We start from the raw sequence: 20,566 nt of genomic DNA, 5'->3' as shown, positions 1-20,566 counted from the left end.
GGAACTGAAGGACATTTGTGCAGGAGGGTTGGACTTTATGGATGGTCTGTGGTGGACAGCTCCAATGCGGCCAGTTCCCGTTCCCCTCTGCACGATGCTCGGTGCTATTCATCAGGCCAGGATGCACTAAGGACCGCATCCGCGGCGGGTTTCATCTTGGTCAAGCCCAAGGCCTTGAAGGTGCAAACCCAGGGCCGCTCCCGCGGGAGGGTGGGGGGCTGGCCCGGCCCCGCCCCTGCGCCGCCCCGACCCGCGGCAGCACCCGCTCCCGCCCGCCCCTCTTGCCCGACCAGTCTGGCAGCGCCAGCGCTCGGATTTCAAAGCCCTGGTTTCTGGCCGTGAATGGGTCCTCGCCCGCCCGGCCTTTCCCACAGCCCCCTCCTGTGCTCCCTCCCCGCCGCCCTCCCTCCGCCGCGCCCACGTGACGCCCGAGCTTCGGCGGCTCGGATTACCGCCGCCGCTCCAGTGCCCGCGCCGAGGCTGCGCCGCGAACTGCCCGCGCCGCGCCCCCAGCCCCACCGAGCCATGGCCCGCGCTGCCGGCCCACGGCCCGCAATCCCGGAGCGCGGCGCGGCTGGCCGCTGAGAGCGCGGCCCCGAGGCAGGGAGCCCCGGCGCGGCCTCGGAGCAGCGCCCGCGGCGGTCCGGCCCCTCCCCTGCACGGCTCCCCGCGCCCCTTGCGCGCCCTGCCGCCGCGCGCCCGGCCCCAGCATGGAGACGGCGGAGAAGGAGTGTGGCGCCCTGGGCGGGCTCTTCCAGGCCATCGTCAACGACATGAAGGTACCCCGGGCAAGCTCCGGGCATACGGGTCTCCTCTGAGGGACGCGTGGCGGGCAGTGGTGTCCTGCTATGGCCGTGCAGCGCGGAGTGTGTGTGTGTGTGTGTGTGTGTGTGTGTGTGTGTGTGTGTGTGTGTGTGTGTGTCGTCTGAGCCTGTCCTGCTGCGCCCGCCTTGCGCCCAAAGCCTGTCTGGGTCCGAAGGGTGGGAATGAGGTCGCCCCGTAGGATCCCGATCCAAAGCTGAGCATCCGCAAGCACTCGGTACCCCAGACCCCTAAACTATGAATTGGGTTTATCTTTAGGACCGACCTTTAAGGCCCTTTAACGGATCCAAGGTCTCTCGGGCCTCCGCCCCCTTTCACCACAATGCCCCCCTACACACATACCCCCGACGCCCCGAAGCCCAGACAATGCTGTCACCGCCAAAGCAGGAAAAAAATAATAAGGCAAAGAACTGTTAACTCTTGCCCCGCCAGCCTCGGGCTTCTGCATGGATGCAGCCCCACCTACATGCACACACACACACACACCCCAACAGCTCCAGCAAGCTCCATTCCTCCAATCCTCGGGTGGGGTCCTCCCTGCAGCCCAAGGGTAGGACTGAATCCACCTTGGGGAGGAGGTAGGCTATGTGTTGGCTAAGCAACCTGGGGAGCGCTTTCAGCAACCCCCCCCCCCATCACTCAAGGTCAGACTGAGCAGGCACCCCGGTCAGATGGGGAAACTGAGGCCTGCGAATGGCTCAAGGTCATAAGGAGACCATTGGATCCTGCTTCAGGACTTCAGCCCTTATTATCCATCTGGTAATTTACTGAATTCTCCCTGACCCCCGGAGGCCAATGTTTGACGAGGCAGGGAGAGCTTCATTGGCAAGGTGGGCGTCGAGTGCCAGTGTTCCTGCCCTGCACTGTACCCCTTGGTCTAGGGACACGATGGAAAACGCAAGAAACTAGGCCCTGCGCTGAGCCTCCTCACATCCTTACCCTAGGCTCGCACTTAAGAACAAATCAGAATCCTGCTAGACCCTGGGGGCTGTGGAACCCACGTACAAGTACACCCTACCCAAGGGCTCCAGAAAAATGCTTTAGGAAAGTGGTGCCTTGCAGAGAGGCAAGAAGTTGGGGCTCCCCTCCTAGTACTGCCAAGAAACACCCCCAGTAAGGGAAGGCATCAGTCAGATACTTGCCCCCTAAAAAGAGGCCTGAAACCACACTGGCCTGGGATTTACAAGTTAGCAGCACGTCAGCGCCTTCCCATAGTTCTATACTTTTCCCTGGGGTTCCTCCCTCCCCACAACACACACACACACACACACACACACACACACACACACACAGATCCCTGGCAACTCCACCTGAGGGCCTCATCACTAGCCCTCAGCATCTTGTTACCAGCACCTCTCTGAAACTGTGTAACCCAGACCACCTCCCCTAGCTGGCACTCCTGGGCTGGCAGAGGGTGGGAGCCCCCCGCACTGCCTCCCACTGCAAACACTGCAGCAAGCAGCCACTTCTGCCCAGATAAGACAGCAGGATAGTATCCTCCATTCCTGCCAGTTGCAAGGAACTCAGTTGAGACACAGGTCCAGTCTCAGCAAAGAACTTAGTGGCAGGCAAGATTTCTAGATACGTGGGGCCAAGATGGAAGAGACTTTACCAAGTACCGTCAGATCACGTATACTATGCTCCTATCAATGACATGCATGGATTAGGGACCTTGAAGGGGCCGGCCACCTGCACTGATTGGCTGGACTTTAAAAGCTGCTTCTGGCTGTCTTGCTCAGTGTCCACCATCAAGAAGTTCAAGGAGACTCAGATTGCCTGGGGCTGATTCCTAGTGAGTTGTCCAGGACTCACTCTGGAGCCACTAGAAGGCCCCAACCCTGCACTGAGGGATGGCGTGGGAGGAAGGGTCCCCACTCAGATCTTCAACTACACGGACAGAGGAGGGTGGGTGCAAACCCAAGGGCTTGAAAGGGCCCTGGAGAGCTGGTTAGCTTGCCCTGCCTCCTCTCTCTTAGGCCAACTGAACCCAGAGACTTGATCTTGCCTGGGGCCCTAGGCCTAGTCAGCAGAGGAAATGGGGTCCCCATCCCATGCTACCCTGAAAGTGGGTTCATCCTAGTCCAGACTGAGAAGTGTCACACAGGCTCTGGCCACGGGGAAAGGCTCCTGACACAGAAAGCTGGGGCTTTTGCCCTCTTAAGCAGTTCCCACAGCAAGTGACCCCCTGAAGTCTACACACAGGCCCTGATTCTACAGCTGAGGAAATCTGGGGCTAGGGGTGCATACCTGGGGGTGCCCCCAAAAGTCTTTTCTGAGACTAGAGCCTGGGTTGCCCCCAGACACACCACAGCCACACCAGTCTCATCCTGGTGAGCACCTCCCCTCTGCTCCAGAGCGGTGGCCATGCTTGTAGCAGACCTGGCATCTCCCCCTTTCTCTCAGTCCCTGTCACCTCCTCACATAGAAGTGAATGTAGTTGTTCCTCGCCCCTCTTCTCTGAAAACAGGGCCCCTTCATCCTGATATGTCAGCTATAGGATCAGACCTTGACCCCAACCCCTAGGGCCTCAGACAAATCAGCGAGCCACCCTGAGCCTCTAGTTCTCCCATCAAGAAAATGGGGCAATAACGAGCTGCATTCCAGGAGTCACTCAGGAGGTGGTGAAAGATGCATGAGCCAGAGCTTGGCCCAGAACACCTGGCCAGCAGGTGCAGTTCCTGTGACTGTGATGACACGGGGGGCTTAGAGCCTGGGCCAGGTGAAGCGAACACTCTCCCTGGGGCACCTGTCAGTCAGGCATAGGGGAATAGGGGGATGGGGAAGAGAAGCCAGGCTCTTAAAGACTGGAGTGTGCAGATCTATCTACAGAGGGTAAAGTGGACTTGACCTACCACTGGGGGAGTCCTTATTCTCTCAGACAATCAAGGGCTTGCTGAGGGGACCAAGCTTTCCTGGGGACCAGGAGAACTAACTTTGGACACCCTGTTCCCAGCAGTTTCTCACACTCTGGAGTGAGGTCTTAGCGGGCTTCCCTGCCAAGTAGCATTTAGGAGGTGTGAGGGTGCCCCGTCTTGGAAAAACCCCTAGAGGCCAGTGCCTGGGTTAGCTCCTCAGGACTGCCAGGGACAACCTCACAACCTGGTGGGCTTTTTTTATCCAGAGCTGTGTGGGTGGGGAGAGCCCACCCACAGCCTCCTCTTCTTGTTCCAGCCTTGCTACGGCTTCTCAAATATTTGCTTTCCCTGACACTGACTTGACTGGGCAGGAAGAGGGTGTTTTTGAGGGTCGGTGAAGCAGCCCGCCCCCTTGCTGTCCCTGGAGAAGCTGGCTAGACCTACCCTGGGGTTCCAGCCAAGCACAGGCCTCCTGGAATCCCAGAAGCTGAGGCTCTTCTGACCCCTTTACCTTGGTACTGAGACGCCTCCGTCCCAGTCAGCTCATGTGGGACAGGGACGAGGGCCTTTGCTAGCCCTGGGCTACCCTTCAAAGAGCAAGGTCTCCTTCAGGGTCCCCCCCTCCCCCAGGCTAGGGCTGAACTTTCTCTAGGGCCAGTGCATGAGCCAGAAAAGCCCCTTAATCAGACTGGACAACTCAGTCACCAGGAGCCCAACCTCCCTGTTGGGAAACCCCCTCCTAATAGAGAGCCTCTGGCCAGGCTAGGATAAAGGCCACACTGTTTCCCTGGAGGGGAGAGGAGGGACTGGAAAAAGGTGGCTCTGTTGGCCACACAAGGCCCCATTCAGCCTGGGGCCTAGTTGTCCTAGGCAAGCTGACCAGCCTGTGTAGCAGCCATGGCCTCCCTGGGTCTGTGAGCCACCAGTGCTGGCCAGAGATGACTGGCCTAACGGAAGCAGCTTCCGGGCCCCATTAGACCTTGTGTGGCATTGATTCTGCCAACCTCCACTTTCCACCACATGTGATAGGGATTAAGTGCCCAGAGTCTTATGAGAAAGCCCCCAAGGAAACTATCTGCCATCCATTTTCTCCTCCATCTCCCCCAAGGGAGCATGGGTACCACCTGGGAACCAACTACCGACAGGTAAGAAAGACTTCATGCCATCCTTTGTCCTGGGCCCTCTCTTGCCCAATAGGGTTCAGGCTACCTCCTCTCTATGGGGACAGGACCATCTAAGAAACTGCCCGGAGATTGGACAGTATGTGGGGAGCCCTGTAGTTCCATCTCACAATTCTTTCTTCCTCTCCCACCTCCTCACCGCAGAGCTCCTACCCCATCTGGGAGGACTTCAACTCCAAGGCTGCGAAGCTCCACTCTCAGCTGAGGTGAGGCAGCGCAGGGTTGTCCCTGTCCTGAGGAGGGAGGGATAGATGGAGGATGGCCTCGAACCCGGTTACCACACACTCCACTGTGTATCTCCCCAGGACCACTGTGCTGGCTGCTGTGGCCTTCCTCGATGCCTTCCAGAAAGTAGCTGACATGGCCACCAACACCAGAGGTGGGGAGGGGGCGTGGTCAGAGGTGGGGGATGCGCCCAGTGGGCCGGGAGGCTGGAAAGGGATGTGGGCCATGGGAAGGATACAGAGCCCGAATGGAGATCTTGGCTTCTGCTGTGATGTCATGGGGCAGGTGAGCAGTGACAGGGATGAGACCAGGAGGTCACCCTCCTGCTGTGGGCAAACCCTTCAGTGGCCGTTAGCGATCCTCATCCACATGCCTTCTGCAAGTTATATGGGACAGGTGAATAGTCCTTGGGGACTTGCAAGGCCTTTCTTCCTCCCGATTCATCCATCTAGCAAGCACCTGAGCTTCTGTACTTTTGAGTGATAAAATCACAACCCAAGCTTTATCCTCTGGAATCTACAAATGCCTGAGTCTCAGTAGATCCAGTCGGAAACTTTGCTGGCTTTTCCTTGAGTGACTGGTCTTTGTCCCAGCTAAGAAAGAGGGAAGGCTCCAGGGTTGGCCAGCAAGGCACCCAAAGCCCACCAAAGGCTAGGATAGCCCCCATGTCCCCATGGCTACAGGATTGCTAGTGATGGGGGCGGGGCAGGGGCAGCCTTTGTGGAACAGCGCGCCGCCTAGTGGCCCGAGGCCGGGACTGCAGAAGCCCCCAGCCCGGCCGCTTCCCATGCAGCTTGCTTCCTTGCCAGGGGCCACGCGGGACATTGGCTCAGCGCTCACGCGCATGTGCATGCGCCACCGCAGCATCGAGACCAAGCTGCGGCAGTTCACCAAGTGAGTGGGCACAGAAGACCACAGGGGATATCCGAAGTCTAGAGAGGCCATCCTTGCCCTGACTCGCGGGAGGGGGGGGGGTTGGGGAGGGGTCTAGGCCTCACCCACAGCTTTATCCCGCAGCGCGCTGCTGGAGAGCCTCATCAATCCACTGCAGGAGCGCATCGAAGACTGGAAGAAGTCAGCCAACCAGCTGGACAAGGACCATGCGAAAGGTAGGGTGGGCCTTCGCAGTGGGGTTCCCGAACCTACCCACCGGGACCCCTTACCATAGCTCCCCTCTTGCCCCTGCGCAGAGTATAAACGAGCCAGGCATGAAATCAAAAAGAAGTCATCCGACACGCTGAAGCTACAGAAGAAAGCGCGCAAAGGTAGAGCGCACAGCGCCCCACTGAGGCCCAGCCCCGCGGGCCCCATTCTGTAGCCCCAGCCACCCTATGAGGCACCCTTCCCCTCGAGCATCACCCTGGCCGGGGGGGGACCCTGTTCTCCAACACAGGACACTCCAACATGTCGGGTGGGACTGAGGGAGCACCCAGCACCCCAGACTGCCCAGGCCCCCACCCCTCCCCAGGAGTGGCTCATCCGCCTGTCTTTCACACATTCTTTCTTTCTCTGTCTCCTCTCCTCCTCCCACATCCGTCCTGTAGAGCTACTTGGTAAGTCAAATGTCCGTCCCTCCAGCTGCTCCGTCCCTCCTTGTTGCATTTGTCTGCCTCCGCCCCCCACACCACCCAGCTCAGGGCCATTGGAAAGAACCTCTCCAATCCAAGAAGGAACAAGAAAGGCGGGTGATCCACCAAGGGAGGGGCCTGGGGCATAAGAGTCCCAAACAACTGCTGGGTCAGTCTGCCAGGCCAGGAGGGGTTCGCTGGCTGGGCAGGGTGGGGGTCTCAGGCCCTGGCTGCCCAATTGCCACCCGGCCAGCCAGGTCCTTCCCTGTCACCAGCTCCGTCCCTGTCACCATCTCCTCCACGTCCAGCTCTCACCTCTCTCTGTTTCTCTCACTGCTCCTGTGTGCTGCTGTTGCTGTCCTTATGCATTGGTCCCCGAGCTGAGCTGTGACCCATGCTGAGACACACTCCTCTTTGCTCCCTAGGCCCAGCCATAGCTCTCCTGACCCCTGCACCTTTTAGTGGCCTGGCCTGAAGCTGAGCAGAGCCCCCACCCTGCTGTCTGTCCTGCCTTCAGCCATTCCCCTCTCTCTACCTCTTGAGGTCAGGGTTATGCTGGGGCAGTAATGACATCCTGAGTGATAGAGGTCTCCAGCTGGCCTCCCCGTGGTCTAGCCTACCTCAGATCCTGGGTGGCTGTGCAGCTTGGTGTTGCTATGTCTGTCTGTCTGTCTTCTCTGCCTGCTCTGGTGGGACCAGCCCCTCCACAAACCTTAGAGTCTACTCCATGCTCCCTAGCTCCCTTGTCCCCAACCCCACAGCCAAGAACTACCACAGGGGCCTAAGCCGTGGGTACAGCCAACCAGGTCAGCGTCCCCAGCGCGGCCTCTCTTCCCAACCCCTGCAGGGAAAGGAGACCTGCAGCCCCAGCTGGACAGTGCCTTGCAAGACGTCAACGACATGTACTTGCTACTGGAAGAGACGGAGAAGCAGGCTGTGCGCCGTGCGCTGATTGAGGAGCGGGGCCGTTTCTGCACCTTTATCACCTTCCTCCAGCCGGTGGTGGTGGGTCTCTTGATGATGTGGAGCCTCCCCTGGGGTGGAGCAGGGGACAGACCCAGGATAGACCTCTTAACCCCCTGTGCACCTGGCCTAAAAATCAGGTCTCATAGCTTGTGACTCTGGCTGAGTCTAGACGGACAATTACCTTGGTTGCACAGCCCGTGTCAGCACTGAATATCAGGGGAGGGGGAAAGAGGAGAGGCCTCACAGGCCTGTTTGTTTCCCCAGAGCGGGTGGGCAGGTGTAGGGGCTTTAGACACTGACTGGCTGCTTCCTTAGAACGGCGAGCTGACAATGCTGGGAGAGATCACTCACCTGCAGGGCATCATTGACGACCTGGTAGTGCTGACTGCAGATCCCCACAAACTGCCTCCCGCCAGTGAGCAGGTGCGGCCAGCCCTGACGTCAAGGGCCAAGACCAGGACCAGTGAAGAGATGGTCCTGCCCTCGTGTGGGCACAGTAGAAAAAAGAGGGGAGTTTTGTGGGGAGGCCCTTGCGGGAAGAAGACCGGATAGTATCCAAAAGCCCCTGTGGGATTTCTGGGAGCACCTGACCCGGTGACAGATGAAATGCTCAGAACCCAATAGGGCTCAGACCAACACAGATGGACAGAAGCCAGGTCCCTGGGGCTTGGCCCTTCCAAACCTAGAACCCACCCCACCCCACACAGAGATCTACACACTGTACTGGGCAGCCCCTGTGGTTGGGTACTTCCTGTGTACCCCACAGTCTGTAGCATATCCCCTCAGATCACCACACTGAGTTCTCTCAATGGTAGTCTAAGCTGGTTCCAGTTCACAGGAGAGAACACGCCTCAGGAAGCGCCCGAGACAGTTTCAGCCCCTAATGTCATGGCCCCCCAGGGTCATGATATTCCCAGCCATGTGTCACCAGAAGGACCTGTTTGACCCTTGTCTCCAGCCTGGAGCCAGTTGGGACTCAGGAAGAAGCCCATGTTTAAAAGAAGGCTGAAGTTGGGCTTGGGGCTGTGAGGTTCATCTCCTGAGGTTTAGTTCACCACTGGGGACGGACAGAGGGGAAGGTGCACTGCCCTATCAGCTCTCTGCAGCATGGTGAGGTGCTCCGCAGGTTAGGAGCTGCCTCTAGTGACCGCCCCCATGCTCTTCTCCAGGTGATCAAAGACCTGAAGGGTTCTGACTACAGCTGGTCGTACCAGACCCCACCCTCGTCACCCAGCAGCTCCAACTCCCGGAAGTCCAGCATGTGCAGGTGGGTGTCAGGCTCTCGGAGGGGATCCCAGGAGGGTGGGAGGGGGAGTCCCAGCAAAGCGGTGGAGGCGGTGGCTTCAGCGCCCCAGAATTCACACAGCATCTAAGCATCCAAGGACTTCTCACATATAGGAAATACGGGTGCACACATTGGTTGGCAGGAGAGGCGGGTAGCAGCTTCATTGATGGCGCATCGTTGTGTGCCCGGCGCCAAGGCTTTTTTCTACAGTGAATCCTGGCACCGTTGTGTCAGGAGGGGAACCAAGACACTTGAGTCGTGATTTAACAGTGGGTCTTGGCCAGGCATGGGACAATAGGGTCTTCGAGTAAGAAGGTGAGGTCAACCTAGGCACGGCGATGCAAGCCAGTCATTTTAGCACTTGGAAAGTGGAAGCAGGAGGGTCAAGGGTTCAAAGCCAGCCTGAGCTGCTTTCTAAGACCCTGTCTCAAAAAATACACTTTTAAAAGTTAGGTGGAGTATCGGTCATGGTAGTGCATGCCCTTAATCCCAGCACTTGGAAGCAGAGACAGAAAAATCTCTGTGAGTTCAAGGGTAGCCTGGTCTATCTATAGAGTGAGTTCCAGGAGAGCCAGGGCTATATAGAGAAACCCTGTCTTTAAAAAAAAAAAAAAAAAAAAAAGCCAGGCGTGGTGGCGCACGCCTTTTAATCCCAGCACTTGGAAGGCAGAGGCAGGCGAATTTCTGAGTCCGAGGCCAGCCTGCTCTACAGAGTGAGTTCCAGGACAGCCAGAGCTACACAGAAAACCCTGTCTCAAAAAAAACAAAAAACAAAAAAAAAAAGGAGGGAAGGAGGAAGAGAAGAAGGGAGGGAGGGAGAAAAGAAGGCAGGTGGGATGACACACGTCTGAAATCCTATCCTCTGGTGAGTTGGAGGGAGCAGAATTGGAGCAGAATTCAAGCAGAATTCAACCACAGTTATATATCGAGTTGGAGGCCGGCCAAGGCTATACGAGACCCTGCCTTAACAAGTAAAACTAAAAAGGAGCCTAAGACCAAGAAGTGGTGTGGTGGTTTCCAGGAATAAGTGTTTGGGCTTCAGGGTAAGGGACACTCCAGCCTGTGCTTGTCTCAAATTGATCCCAGGTAGTTGCCCCAGGCGTCAGCACTTAGAGTCTTACAGAGATGGGGAGAGGGTAGGAGTCTTGCTCATCCATCAGTCTGGATTTGAAGGAGATGGTCATGGTTCCAGGAACCTCAGGGAGAGTCATGAACTCAGAGCAGCTTACAGATTAGGGAGACCCTGTCCCGGATACCCTTCTTCCCAGAATTCTATCTGGGCACTGGGAGCTAGAGAGAAGCTGGACCCAGTGATCAGTGGGAGAGGTGAACCCATAACCTTTGGGGCATCTTCAGACCTTGAGAGGCAATGGTTGCCAGGAGGAATGTGATTATAAAGGAGATATTTAGGGGTGGGGCTTGGGAGACCCAAGGGGAATGCCCAGGAGAGTAGAATGCTGGGCCAAGGCTGAGCCCCAGAAAGCCATGCTCCTGAAGGAGGGACAAGGTGACGGTGGGGTAGGACCCACCTGGCAAGCAACAGCCATTTCCAGACCGTCATCTCAGCATGTGCCAGGTACTCGAGTGTGACCAGACAGCCAACAGCAGACTGCGAGGAGGCAGTTTAGAAACTGCCAGGCTTTTCACTTTTCAATGCCTGGTGACTCAGCTTGCCCATCACAAGCCTAAGAACAACCAGGCTAATGATGCTGTGGGAGGCAGAGGCATACCCTGCCTCCCTCTGAGTGTACCCACTTCGGGTATACCCTGACAGGGACTCCCCAGCACTGAGACATGCCATGCCAGAACTCCTCAGTCATGCCAGGGCCTCGGGACCTCGTAGTCTGACACTATCTTTTCCTCCCTTTGCTCCGCATCTCTTACCCTCCCTCCTCTGTCACCCTTCCCTCTTTGTATACACCTCTGTGTCTTCCTGTCCGGCTACTGTGCCCTCCTCCTTCACTCCCTCAGTGCCCCCAGCAGCAGTGGCAGTGCCAAGGGTGGCGGAGCCCCGTGGCCTGGGGGTGCCCAAACATACTCACCCAGTTCCACCTGTCGCTACCGCAGCCTGGCACAGCCGGCCACCACCCGCCTCTCCAGTGTCTCCTCCCACGACTCTGGCTTCGTCTCCCAGGACCCCACCTACTCCAAGCCCCCCTCGCCCATGCCTTCCGACATCACCAGCCAGGTGAGAGAACATCGGGAGGACCACGGGGTTGGGGAGCAGGAGAGAGCCTCATGCTGACCTCCGGCCATCCTTGAGAGGGGAAGCAGTTAGGGAGTGGAGACTGGCCACATGGCCTTCCTGCTTTTCCACGGTTTTATGATTGATCTCCATCCAACTCCACACTTAAACATGTATCCCCGTGTTTCAGATGAGTCTCATAAATAACATATACCTGAGTCTCATTGGTTTATCCAAAATCCAGGGCATCGTACAAACTAGACAAACCTCCTGTCACTGAGCTACACCTCCAGCCTTAACTTTCTGAGATAGTTTTATTATTACTTTATAAATGGGAGGTGGGGGGATGTTTTGTCTGCATGTATGTCTGCACTACACACAGACCTGATGTCCCAGACTGGAGTTACAGACAGTCGTGAGCTGCCATGTGGGTGCTGGGATTTGAACTCAGGACCTCTGGAAGAGCAGCCAGTGCTCTAACCACTGAGCCATCTCTGCGGCTCCTGTGCCTATGATACTTTTGAGCCAGGGTCTTAGTTTGCACAGGTTGGGATGTGTGTGTGTGTCTGTGTCTGCGTGTGTGTAAGTGCACATATCTGCACATGTATGTGGAGACCTGAGGTCAACCTTAGATATTATTCCCTAGTAACTATCCACCTTATTTTTTAAGATAGGGTCTCCCTGGCCTAGAACTTACCAAGTAGACTAGGCTGGCTGGCTCCACAGTATCTGTGCTTCCCCAGTGCTGGGATTACAAGCATGCATGCATAACCTTGCTTGGCTTTTTTTTTTTAATGTTTATTTTTATTATTTTAAGTTGTGGGTAGGCTCCTGTGTCTGCACATGGGTATGTGTGTAGGAATGCAGGCGCCCTTGGCGGTCAGAGGCATGGTAGATTCTCCAGCTGCTGTCACAGCCAGCTGTGAGCTCTCTGATGTGGGTGCTAGAAACCAAGCTCGGGCCCTCTGGAAAAGCAGCAAGTGGTGCTGCTAAACACTGAGCCATCTCTCCAGCCCATGGCTTGGCTCTTCCGTATGGGTTCTAGGTCCTCACTCTTACAAAGCAGGCCCTTTGCCAAGAGCCATCTCTCAGTGCCCAGTTATTACCTTTGCTTTCGTTCCTTCTGTTCTCCTGCTGGGGTTATAATTAAAAGATGTCACGTCGTCTCCTGTCTCTGTGTCTCTTTTTTTTTTTTCTTTTTTCTTTTTTCTTTTTTCTTTTTTCTTTTTTTACTACTACCCAAGAGGGATTAAAGCTCTTTTGTTCAATTGAGTCTTTAACTTTTTTTTTTTTTTTTTTTTGGTTTTTTTTCGAGACAGGGTTTCTCTGTATAGCCCTGGCTGTCCTAGAACTCACTCTGTAGACCAGGCTGGCCTCAAACTCAGAAATCCACCTGCCTCTGCTCCCAAGTACTGGGATTAAAGGCGTGTGCTGCCACCACCACCTGGCTCTTTAACATTTTTTAATGATTTATTTATTTTTATTTTATGCACATTGGTGTTCTGCCTGCTTGTATGTCTGTGTGAGGGTGTCAGATCCCCTGGAACTGGAGTTACAGACAGTTGTGAGCTACCATGTGGGTGCTGGGAATTGAACCCCGGTCATTTGGAAGAGCAGCCAGTACTCATAACCACTGAGCCAATTCTTCCAGCCCCAACATTTTTTTTTTAAACCAGGGGCAAGTTTTCCCTGTGTATTACAGACTGATCTCAAACTAGCAACACTCCCTGCTTCATCCTACCAAAGGCTAGGATTCTTAGGGGTGTACCTCCATGTCTGACTCATTTCATTTTATGCCTGTAGGGAAGTTGCAAAAAGAATTCAGAGTCCCTATTACCCTGCCCACACTCTTACCTCAAGGTTAACACCTTATGGAACCACCAAATAATTTTTTGTTTATTTTTACCTCCTGGCTTTTGGGGGGGCCTTGGGGGGGTCCTTTTTTTAAGAGTGTCTCACTATGCCACTCAGACTGACCCCAAACTCTCAATCTTCATGTCTCTGCCTTCGTAATGCTGTGATTATAGATCTGAGCAACCACACCCCTTAAATACAACCGTGAAATGCATGCTAGGCAAGCAGGCTACCACCGAGCTGTCCCTCGAGCCCCCAAACAATGTTCAGGACCAGGGAAACCAAACTGATCTATAGTATCACAAGCTCTACAGTGTTTAGTTTTGTTTTGGCTGCCCCACCCCCACCCCACACATTTAGCTAGTTTTCTCTAATTGCCCTTTTATCTGGGCCCTTCTCCCGTTTATTTATGTAGACAATTATTTATTATGCCATAGTGGACTCCTAAATTGTTCTTTGACTCTATGGGTTAAAATCCATTACCACTGAGTCTCAAGAATCTTTTAATTGATACATACTACCCACCCGTACCGAGAAGTAAATGTATCGCAACAGTGTATCTGAATAAGTCTGCAAATTGAACACACTGGCTCAGCCAGTACCAAAAACAAGACACAGCTTGACCCTAAAATCCCTGCATTCCTTCATTGCTGTTCCCACTCCAAGTGTAATTGCTGGTTATAGTGCGCGCGCGCGCGCGCGCGCGCGCACATGTGTGTGTGTGTGTGTGTGTGTGTGTGTGTGTGTGTGTGTGTCTAAATATATGCATATATAACTATAACTTACTAGGCTGGGAGTATAGTTTATTTGTCAAGCACTTACAAAGCATGCATGAAGCCTTAGGTTTAATCCCAGTACCACAAAGGTGTTCCATATATGATTTATATGAAATCATAGAGGATGTTTTGTGTGTGTTTGACTTCTGCTTTCCGCATGTTTAAAATAGATGAGATTCATCTGTTTTACATGGAAACAGGTATCGTTTTCATCGATGTATAACATTCCATTGAATTAGTATGTAAATTTATTTTGGTATTCTGTGTTTTGGGGACATTTAGATAGTTCCCTGGTTTTCTAGATTCACTTTTGTTGCTGTGATAAAATATCCTAACAAAAAGCACCTTAGAAGAGAAGGGGGGTTACTCATTTTATAATCCAGATTCTAGCCCATCTCTCTGGGGAAGCCAGGGTAGGAACTTCAAACAGCTAATCCTACTGACACTTGAGAGGAGAGAGAAATGGATGGATCCATGCTTGTTTGCTTGCTGGTCTCAGTTTGATTTCTCCACTCTTATACGGAATTGGACCCCAGCCTAGGAAATGGTGCCACCCTCAGTGGGCAGGACCAGTTAACTCATGTCAATCCCAGTAGACATGCACACAGGCCCACCCATCCAATGCACACAGTTTCTTAGCAAGACTCTCTTCTCAAGTGATGCTACATTGTGTCAAATTGCCAAAGCTAAGCATTGCACTTATCTAGGGGCCTTGGCTACTCATAGACTGCTGAGCATATCCTAGTACGTGGTCCTATTGCAATGTGAGCAGGAGCAGAATTGTCGAGTCCCAAGATTCTTTTTTTTTTTTTTTCTTTAAGATTTATCTATTTTATGTATGTGAGTACACGGTCACTCTCTCCCGACACAGCAGAAGAGGGCATCGGATCCCATTACAGATGGTTGTGAGCCACCGTGTGTCCTGGGAATTGAACTCAGGACCTCTGAAAGAGCAGTCAGTGCTCTTAAACGCTGAGCCATCTCTCCAGTCCAAGTCCCAAGATTCTTATCAACGGGGTTATGACAGTTGTTGTCCATGCTGTGTCCATACCAACCCTGCTATTTTATAGCTTTTCCACTTTAACTGTTTTTGAGAGGTATATAATAGTAGCATTTGAATGTTCCTTAGGACATGGCAGAAGTTTTTTTCATTTTTTTTTTTCTTTTGAGACAGGGTTCTCACTATGTAACCTCAGCTATCCTAGGACATACTCAGTAGACCAGGCTAGACTCAAACTCAAGAGATCTGCCTGCCCCTGCCTCCTGAGTGCTGGGATTAAAGTTGTGTACTACTAGGCCCAATACATTTCATACTTTAAAGTCCATTTGAGTATCTTCTTTCATGTAGGGCCTATTCATGTCATTTGCCCATTTTTCATGAGAGAAAGAAAGTGTGTATGCATTGATTTTTTTTTTAAAGATTTATTTATTTATTATATGTAAGTACACTGTAGCTGTCTTCAGACTCTCCAGAAGAGGGCGTCAGATCTCATTACGGATGGTTGTGAGCCACCATGTGGTTGCTGGGATTTGAACTCAGGACCTTTGGAAGAGCAGTCGGTGCTCTTAACCACTGAGCCATCTCACCAGCCCCTGATTTTTTTTTTAGAACTCTACATATATTGTAGATACATGCCCTTCATCAGAAATATTCTTCTGAGTATGCTCTGACTGCCTTTTTGGTTTCTATTTTTAATATTTTTATTTCGTGTGTAAGGACTATTTTCCCACATCTACGTGCATCACGCAGAGCCTAGGGAAACCTGAAGGGGGCATCAGAGCCCTTGGAACTGGAGTTAGAACTGGTTGTAAGCCACCATGTGGGTTCTGGGAACTGAACCCAGGTCTTCTCCAAGAACAGCAAATGCTCTTAACAGTTGAGCTGTGTCTCCAGCCCGTGAGTAGTATTAAGGACTAGAGGTTCCTAGTTTTACGGTCAGTCCGTTTTATCTGTTCTAAAGGTCATTGGTGCTCTTGCAGTCTGCTTGAAGGACTGAGTCAGCACCCCCAAACACTTGTGAACCTCATCTCTGGCCAGCCTCGTCCTGCCCGACTGCTGCCGAGTGCCTAGCCCCAGCCCCAGCCCCAGCCCCTCCCTTACTCCAGGTTATACACGTGTCTCTGCACAGAGAACTAATGGGCAGCTCGGCTGAATGTTCCCAGGATAGCACTCGGGCCTCCATCGTCCCTTCTCCCCAGGGCATTCCTTTCTGACCATCAACCCCGAATGCTCAAACCAAACCTGAGTTCTCGGTGTTGCATCTTCCCTTATCTCCACACATGAGCCGTCAACTGTGAATCCTAAATTGAAGCCTTAAAATATGTGGCTCCTGGGTTGGGTCATGGGCAGGCAGGTCAGTGTCTGTAGGATGTGCCCTGGGTTGCGGCCTCCTATGGTGGTCTTAGTGGCTGTAACACCAGGAGGGGAGTACAGGGTGAGGTGCTGGATCAAACTGCCCACTGCGTGCCACCACGGTGACCAGAATTCTTTTTCTCTTGCCTGCCTTCTTGGCCTGTCTGCCCACGGGTCCCCCCACCCATCTGTGGCCGCTGGCTCACCTCTGCACAGCAGAAATCCTCCAGCTCTGCATCTTCTGAGGCCTCAGAAACCTGTCAGTCAGTTAGCGAGTGCAGCTCCCCAACCTCGGTCAGTACCCCATGCCCCGGGCCCACCCCACTCCCTCCTGATCTGGGGCGGTCACCAGAGTGGTGGGGTTTGGGGGGGCGGGGGAGTCAGATTCAGCAAGAAAGCTGCGTGTACTGGCTCCTGTCTTTGTGAAGCATCCACCACCCACTTGCCAAGCCCATACCTTTCTTGGAACACCCTGCCCCATCCCTGAACTGCTGGGACGGAACAATTGCTGCTGCCCACCAGATTCTGGCCTTGGCTGTGACTGCAAGCCAGAGGCTCCTCGCTGATGTGCACCCCCTGAGCCCCAGCGACAAAGAGGGGCCTTTCCTAGTCATGCACAGTAAGGCTAAGGGTGCTTGCCACACCCTGCAGGACTGGACCAAGGCTGGTCCCCACGAACAACCCTCAGCCACCACCCTGCAGCGGAGGAAGGATCGTGTGGAACACCTCCGAGACACTGAGCCAGGCCCTACTGGTGGAGGCACTGTGGGCTCCGGTGGAGAGGAGGTGCCACGAACCCGGATGTCCCCTGCCACCATAGCAGCCAAAGTAAGTGGACCGCTCCCTGGCTAGGCCCTGGCCTTCACTCCAGGGTCAATGCCAGGCCTCCCAGCAGTTGGCCTTCGAAGCCTACTCTGTCCACCCTTATGGAACTATCTAAGAGTCCCAGAAGAGGGTGGACGTGGAGAGTGAGGCTTTTTAGCCCACCATTTTCCCTACCCTCAGCATGGTGAGGAGGTGTCCCCTGCTGCCAGCGACCTAGCCATGGTGCTGACCCGTGGACTGAGCCTGGAACACCAGAAGAGCAGCCGGGACTCGCTGCAGTATTCCAGTGGCTACAGCACACAGACCACCACACCTTCCTGCTCCGAGGACACCATCCCCTCCCAAGGTGGGCCTGGAGGGAGGGATGCCACAGGCTGGGCGTGCTTGCTAGGCCTTCACAGCCCCGGGACCCGCCCCACCATAGCAGCCGGGAGGAGGGCCATACACAAGAGACTTACTTCCCTCTCTGTCTCCCTTGAGTAGGTATGGGGTTCAGGGACAAACTTGGCCCTAGGCTCACCACCCACTGTGTGTCTCCAGGCTCAGACTACGACTGCTACTCTGTGAACGGGGATGCAGACAGTGAAGGCCCCCCTGAGTTCGACAAATCATCTACCATTCCTCGAAACAGCAACATAGCCCAGAACTACCGCCGCCTGATCCAGACCAAGCGCCCAGCCTCCACCGCGGGGCTGCCCACGGCAGGGCTGCCCACAGCCATGGGGCTGCCCTCCGGTGCACCTCCCGGTGTGGCCACCATCCGCCGCACACCCTCTACCAAGCCCACTGTGCGCCGCGCCCTGTCCAGCGCTGGCCCCATCCCCATCCGCCCACCCATCGTCCCTGTGAAGACACCCACCGTGCCCGACTCCCCTGGCTATGTGGGGCCCACGCGGGCAGGCAGTGAGGAGTGTGTCTTCTACACAGACGAAGTGGCCTCACCTTTGGCTCCAGACCTGGCCAAAGCCTCCCCAAAGAGGCTCAGCCTGCCTAACACGGCCTGGGGCAGCCCATCCCCAGAGGTAGCTAGCTACGGCGGCGGGGCTGCGGTCGGGCTGGCCACCGAGGACGAAGAGCAGCAACTGGCTGCTAACCGGCACAGCCTGGTAGAGAAGCTGGGGGAGCTGGTGGCCGGTGCCCAAGCCCTGGGCGAGGGCCAGTTCCCCTTCCCTACCGCCCTGTCAGCCACCTCTTCGGAGGAGACGCCCACTCCACCCCCTGCTGCCACCAGTGACCCCCCGGCCGAAGACATGCTGGTGGCCATTCGTCGCGGGGTCCGGCTGCGCAGGACCGTCACCAACGACAGGTCGGCGCCCCGCATCTTATGATGGTGCCGCCCACCCCTCCCCGTCTGGGCCTGGCACAAGGAGGTGGCCGAATCTGTGAGCAGCGGCCAGCCACTCTGAGTGGCGGCCCAGCCAGAAGACAGAAAGCAAAGCGTCAGGAGTGAGGCACAGCCACTTTACGGAAAGAGACAACCAGGCTGGATCTCAGCATCTCGCGGGAAGCGACTTCCCTCACACACCTCGCCAGGACAGAGCCTGTTTTATACTTTCCTTACCTACTCCAACCTCCTCTTCCTTCCTGCAGGCCCTGCTACATCCAAACCCCAGAGCCCATAACCAAGGGCTGGGCCTGCTACATGGGGCCCTACCTGGCCTGGGGTCCACAGCTCTCTCCCTCTGGCCCGGCAGTCCTCCGGGGCCACATGCCCAGCTCTTTCCTTGAATGCTGGCTCCCTCTTCTCCCTGCCTGGACCCTGTCCCGTTTCCTCTTGCCTTTGCCCTGCCTCTCCCAGGCTCCTCTCTTTGGGAAACAGGGTGGTCACGGAGGGGTCAGGCAACCAATCAGCTGAGGATCTTTGTGTGACTGGGTTTAGGGACAGTCAGGCATTGGGAAGCCAGGCTTGCTCATGGGAAAGAGTCTGAAGGGAGGGAACGTAGGGGCCTTGTCTCAGGGGACCCTCCAGTTCCCCTCCCCCTGTGAAGAGTAGCTAGTGGGGTGAGGCAGGGCAGACAGGGAATGAGTCCAGAGGCCCGTACCAGGTGTTTTGGATGTCCTGTTCTTGTCTGGACACTTCGGAGCTTTAACTCTAGGGGCACCTGCGGGTTACAGTTTCACCTGTTGCTGGAGATAAGGGCTGGAGCCTTAGATGGTGTGGGGGGTTATTTTATGACTGTAATAAAATGGAGCTGACCCTAGACAAGAACTGTGTGGGGCAAGCTGGTGGTACAGGGTGTACGTCTGAGTGCCTGAGAGAGGGGTGTGGGAGCCCTCAGTGGGCTCAAGGCCGGAGAAGGATAGGGTCACTCTCCCCAAACCGGGGGAAGCTGCTCTTCTTGCCAGTGTCTGAAGTGTCGGTAGAATAAGGCTGGTGAGGGTAGGCCAGGGCCTCTGGCCAGTCTGTTGAGATCTGAGCAAGCTGCAGGCCCAGCTTGGAGCAAGTATTAGAAGGTTGGTTTTGACTTTCTGTTGCCAGAGGCAACACCATCCCAAGAAAGTCTATGCCTAGAGGCCTAGCTGGGGCTGGCAGCAGGGACCAGAGGAAGAGTGGGTCCTGCCTCCCTGTCAGCCCAAGTCTGAGCAAGTCTAAGCACGTAAGTGTAAGCCAGAGGAGAGATTCGGGAGGTAGAGCAGGCAGCAGACTCCAAGGTAACATTCTGCCCGACCCCCACAGGGAGTCCAGAGAGCGTACCTTGGTCTTGAAGGAATGGAGTTGGGGCTGACCTGGGCCCAAGGTCATGGGTGCTCCAGTGCAGGGCAGCCCAGTAACTGGTCTGGTGAAGCAGGGATTCCTGTGTGTGGATGGAGTTACCACAGGGCTCCCCGAGGCTGCTTAGCGAGTTATCTCCAGGGTCTGAGACCTGGCCCACCAAACTCAGTTGTCACCAGAACCCTGAGTATAGAGTCCAGGAAAACAAATGGTCAGATGTGGAACCCTGAGGCATATTTTGGCTGCATCTTCCCCAACAAGACTGTCAAGGCTGATGGAAAGGGATGCAGGATGTCAAGTGGGCAGATGTGGTCCCTATACCCAGGGTGTGGTTGGGTCCTAGAGAAGGGGGTCCAAGAGGATGGGCTCATTGCCATCTGAGGACTCCAGGCCCTGATGGGAAGGGAGGCCAGGGACTTCCCAGGAAGAGGATGGGGTGGCATGCCCACCCCCAGTTTTAGCCTTCCCCTCCCCCCCAGGGCTGTACATATTCCATCCCCTTGTCTGACCCACAAGTATCCTCCTCCACCACCACTTCCTCTAGAGCTCACCTCTCTCATAGGCCCGCCCTCGGGATCCGAGCCAACCATCCTGCATCACAAACTGGTTTGGGGGCTGCTTCACGTACATTTTATTTTATTTTATTTCATTTGTACAGCAAAACATTCTTTTCAAATGTGTCTTTTGACTGAAGTAACTTTTCTGGTGCTGTTAACTTGTATTTTTTTTTTTTAATTTATTTTGCCGCCCCTCCTTGTTCCTACTCACCCTCCCCTAACCCCCAGCCCCAGCCCATCACTTTTATTCTGTTCTTTCTGCCAAGTTTGGGATAAATTCTCCCACCCACCCCAGTTTCCATCCTCTCCTTGATTTAAATAGTCACTGCTACAAAGTAACAAATGCACTGTGAAGATCCCAGTATTAATAAAGTGGTACTGTAGTTAACGCCCCGGCTTCC

At 54.8% G+C, this 20,566-nt stretch overlaps 1 protein-coding gene across 4 annotated transcripts; it reads left to right on the top strand.

Annotated features, from left to right (window-relative positions):
* Window positions 1-533: 533 nt before the first annotated feature.
* On the top strand, window positions 534-20,553 carry Mtss2 (MTSS I-BAR domain containing 2). Of its 4 annotated transcripts, none has more exons than XM_021169815.3 (14): window positions 534-779; window positions 5,003-5,064; window positions 5,164-5,237; window positions 5,893-5,977; window positions 6,101-6,192; window positions 6,274-6,348; window positions 7,499-7,656; window positions 7,933-8,040; window positions 8,787-8,884; window positions 10,970-11,090; window positions 16,290-16,364; window positions 16,722-16,898; window positions 17,076-17,241; window positions 17,436-20,553. In XM_021169815.3, exons 1-14 carry the CDS (start codon window positions 711-713, stop codon window positions 18,221-18,223), a joined length of 2,148 nt encoding a protein of 715 aa, XP_021025474.1. In that variant the 5' UTR covers window positions 534-710; the 3' UTR covers window positions 18,224-20,553. The 4 variants fall into 4 exon arrangements, with proteins under 4 accessions (XP_021025474.1, XP_085699704.1, XP_029336216.1 ...); XM_085843578.1 differs by having other exon boundaries at window positions 16,287-16,364; XM_029480356.2 differs by having other exon boundaries at window positions 10,874-11,090.
* Window positions 20,554-20,566: the final 13 nt, after the last annotated feature.

This window comes from Mus caroli, unplaced genomic scaffold, assembly GCF_978045245.1.
Source record: "Mus caroli unplaced genomic scaffold, Mus_caroli_1 scaffold_10, whole genome shotgun sequence".
Taxonomy (NCBI): Eukaryota; Metazoa; Chordata; class Mammalia; order Rodentia; family Muridae; genus Mus; species Mus caroli.
Note: the sequence above shows the minus strand (reverse complement) of the source record. Positions and strands in the feature narration are given on the sequence as shown.

What these genes read in the sequence shown, in the direction of transcription:
- Mtss2 (XM_085843577.1), top strand. Translation starts at nt 711, where the DNA reads ATGGAGACGGCGGAGAAGGAGTGTGGCGCCCTGGGCGGGCTCTTCCAG. An exon ending in AAGCTGCGGCAGTTCACCAA is followed by an intron (nt 5,978 to 6,100) that starts GTGAGTGGGCAC and finishes TTTATCCCGCAG; the next exon opens with CGCGCTGCTGGAGAGCCTCA. An exon ending in CCTTCCTCCAGCCGGTGGTG is followed by an intron (nt 7,657 to 7,932) that starts GTGGGTCTCTTG and finishes CTGCTTCCTTAG; the next exon opens with AACGGCGAGCTGACAATGCT.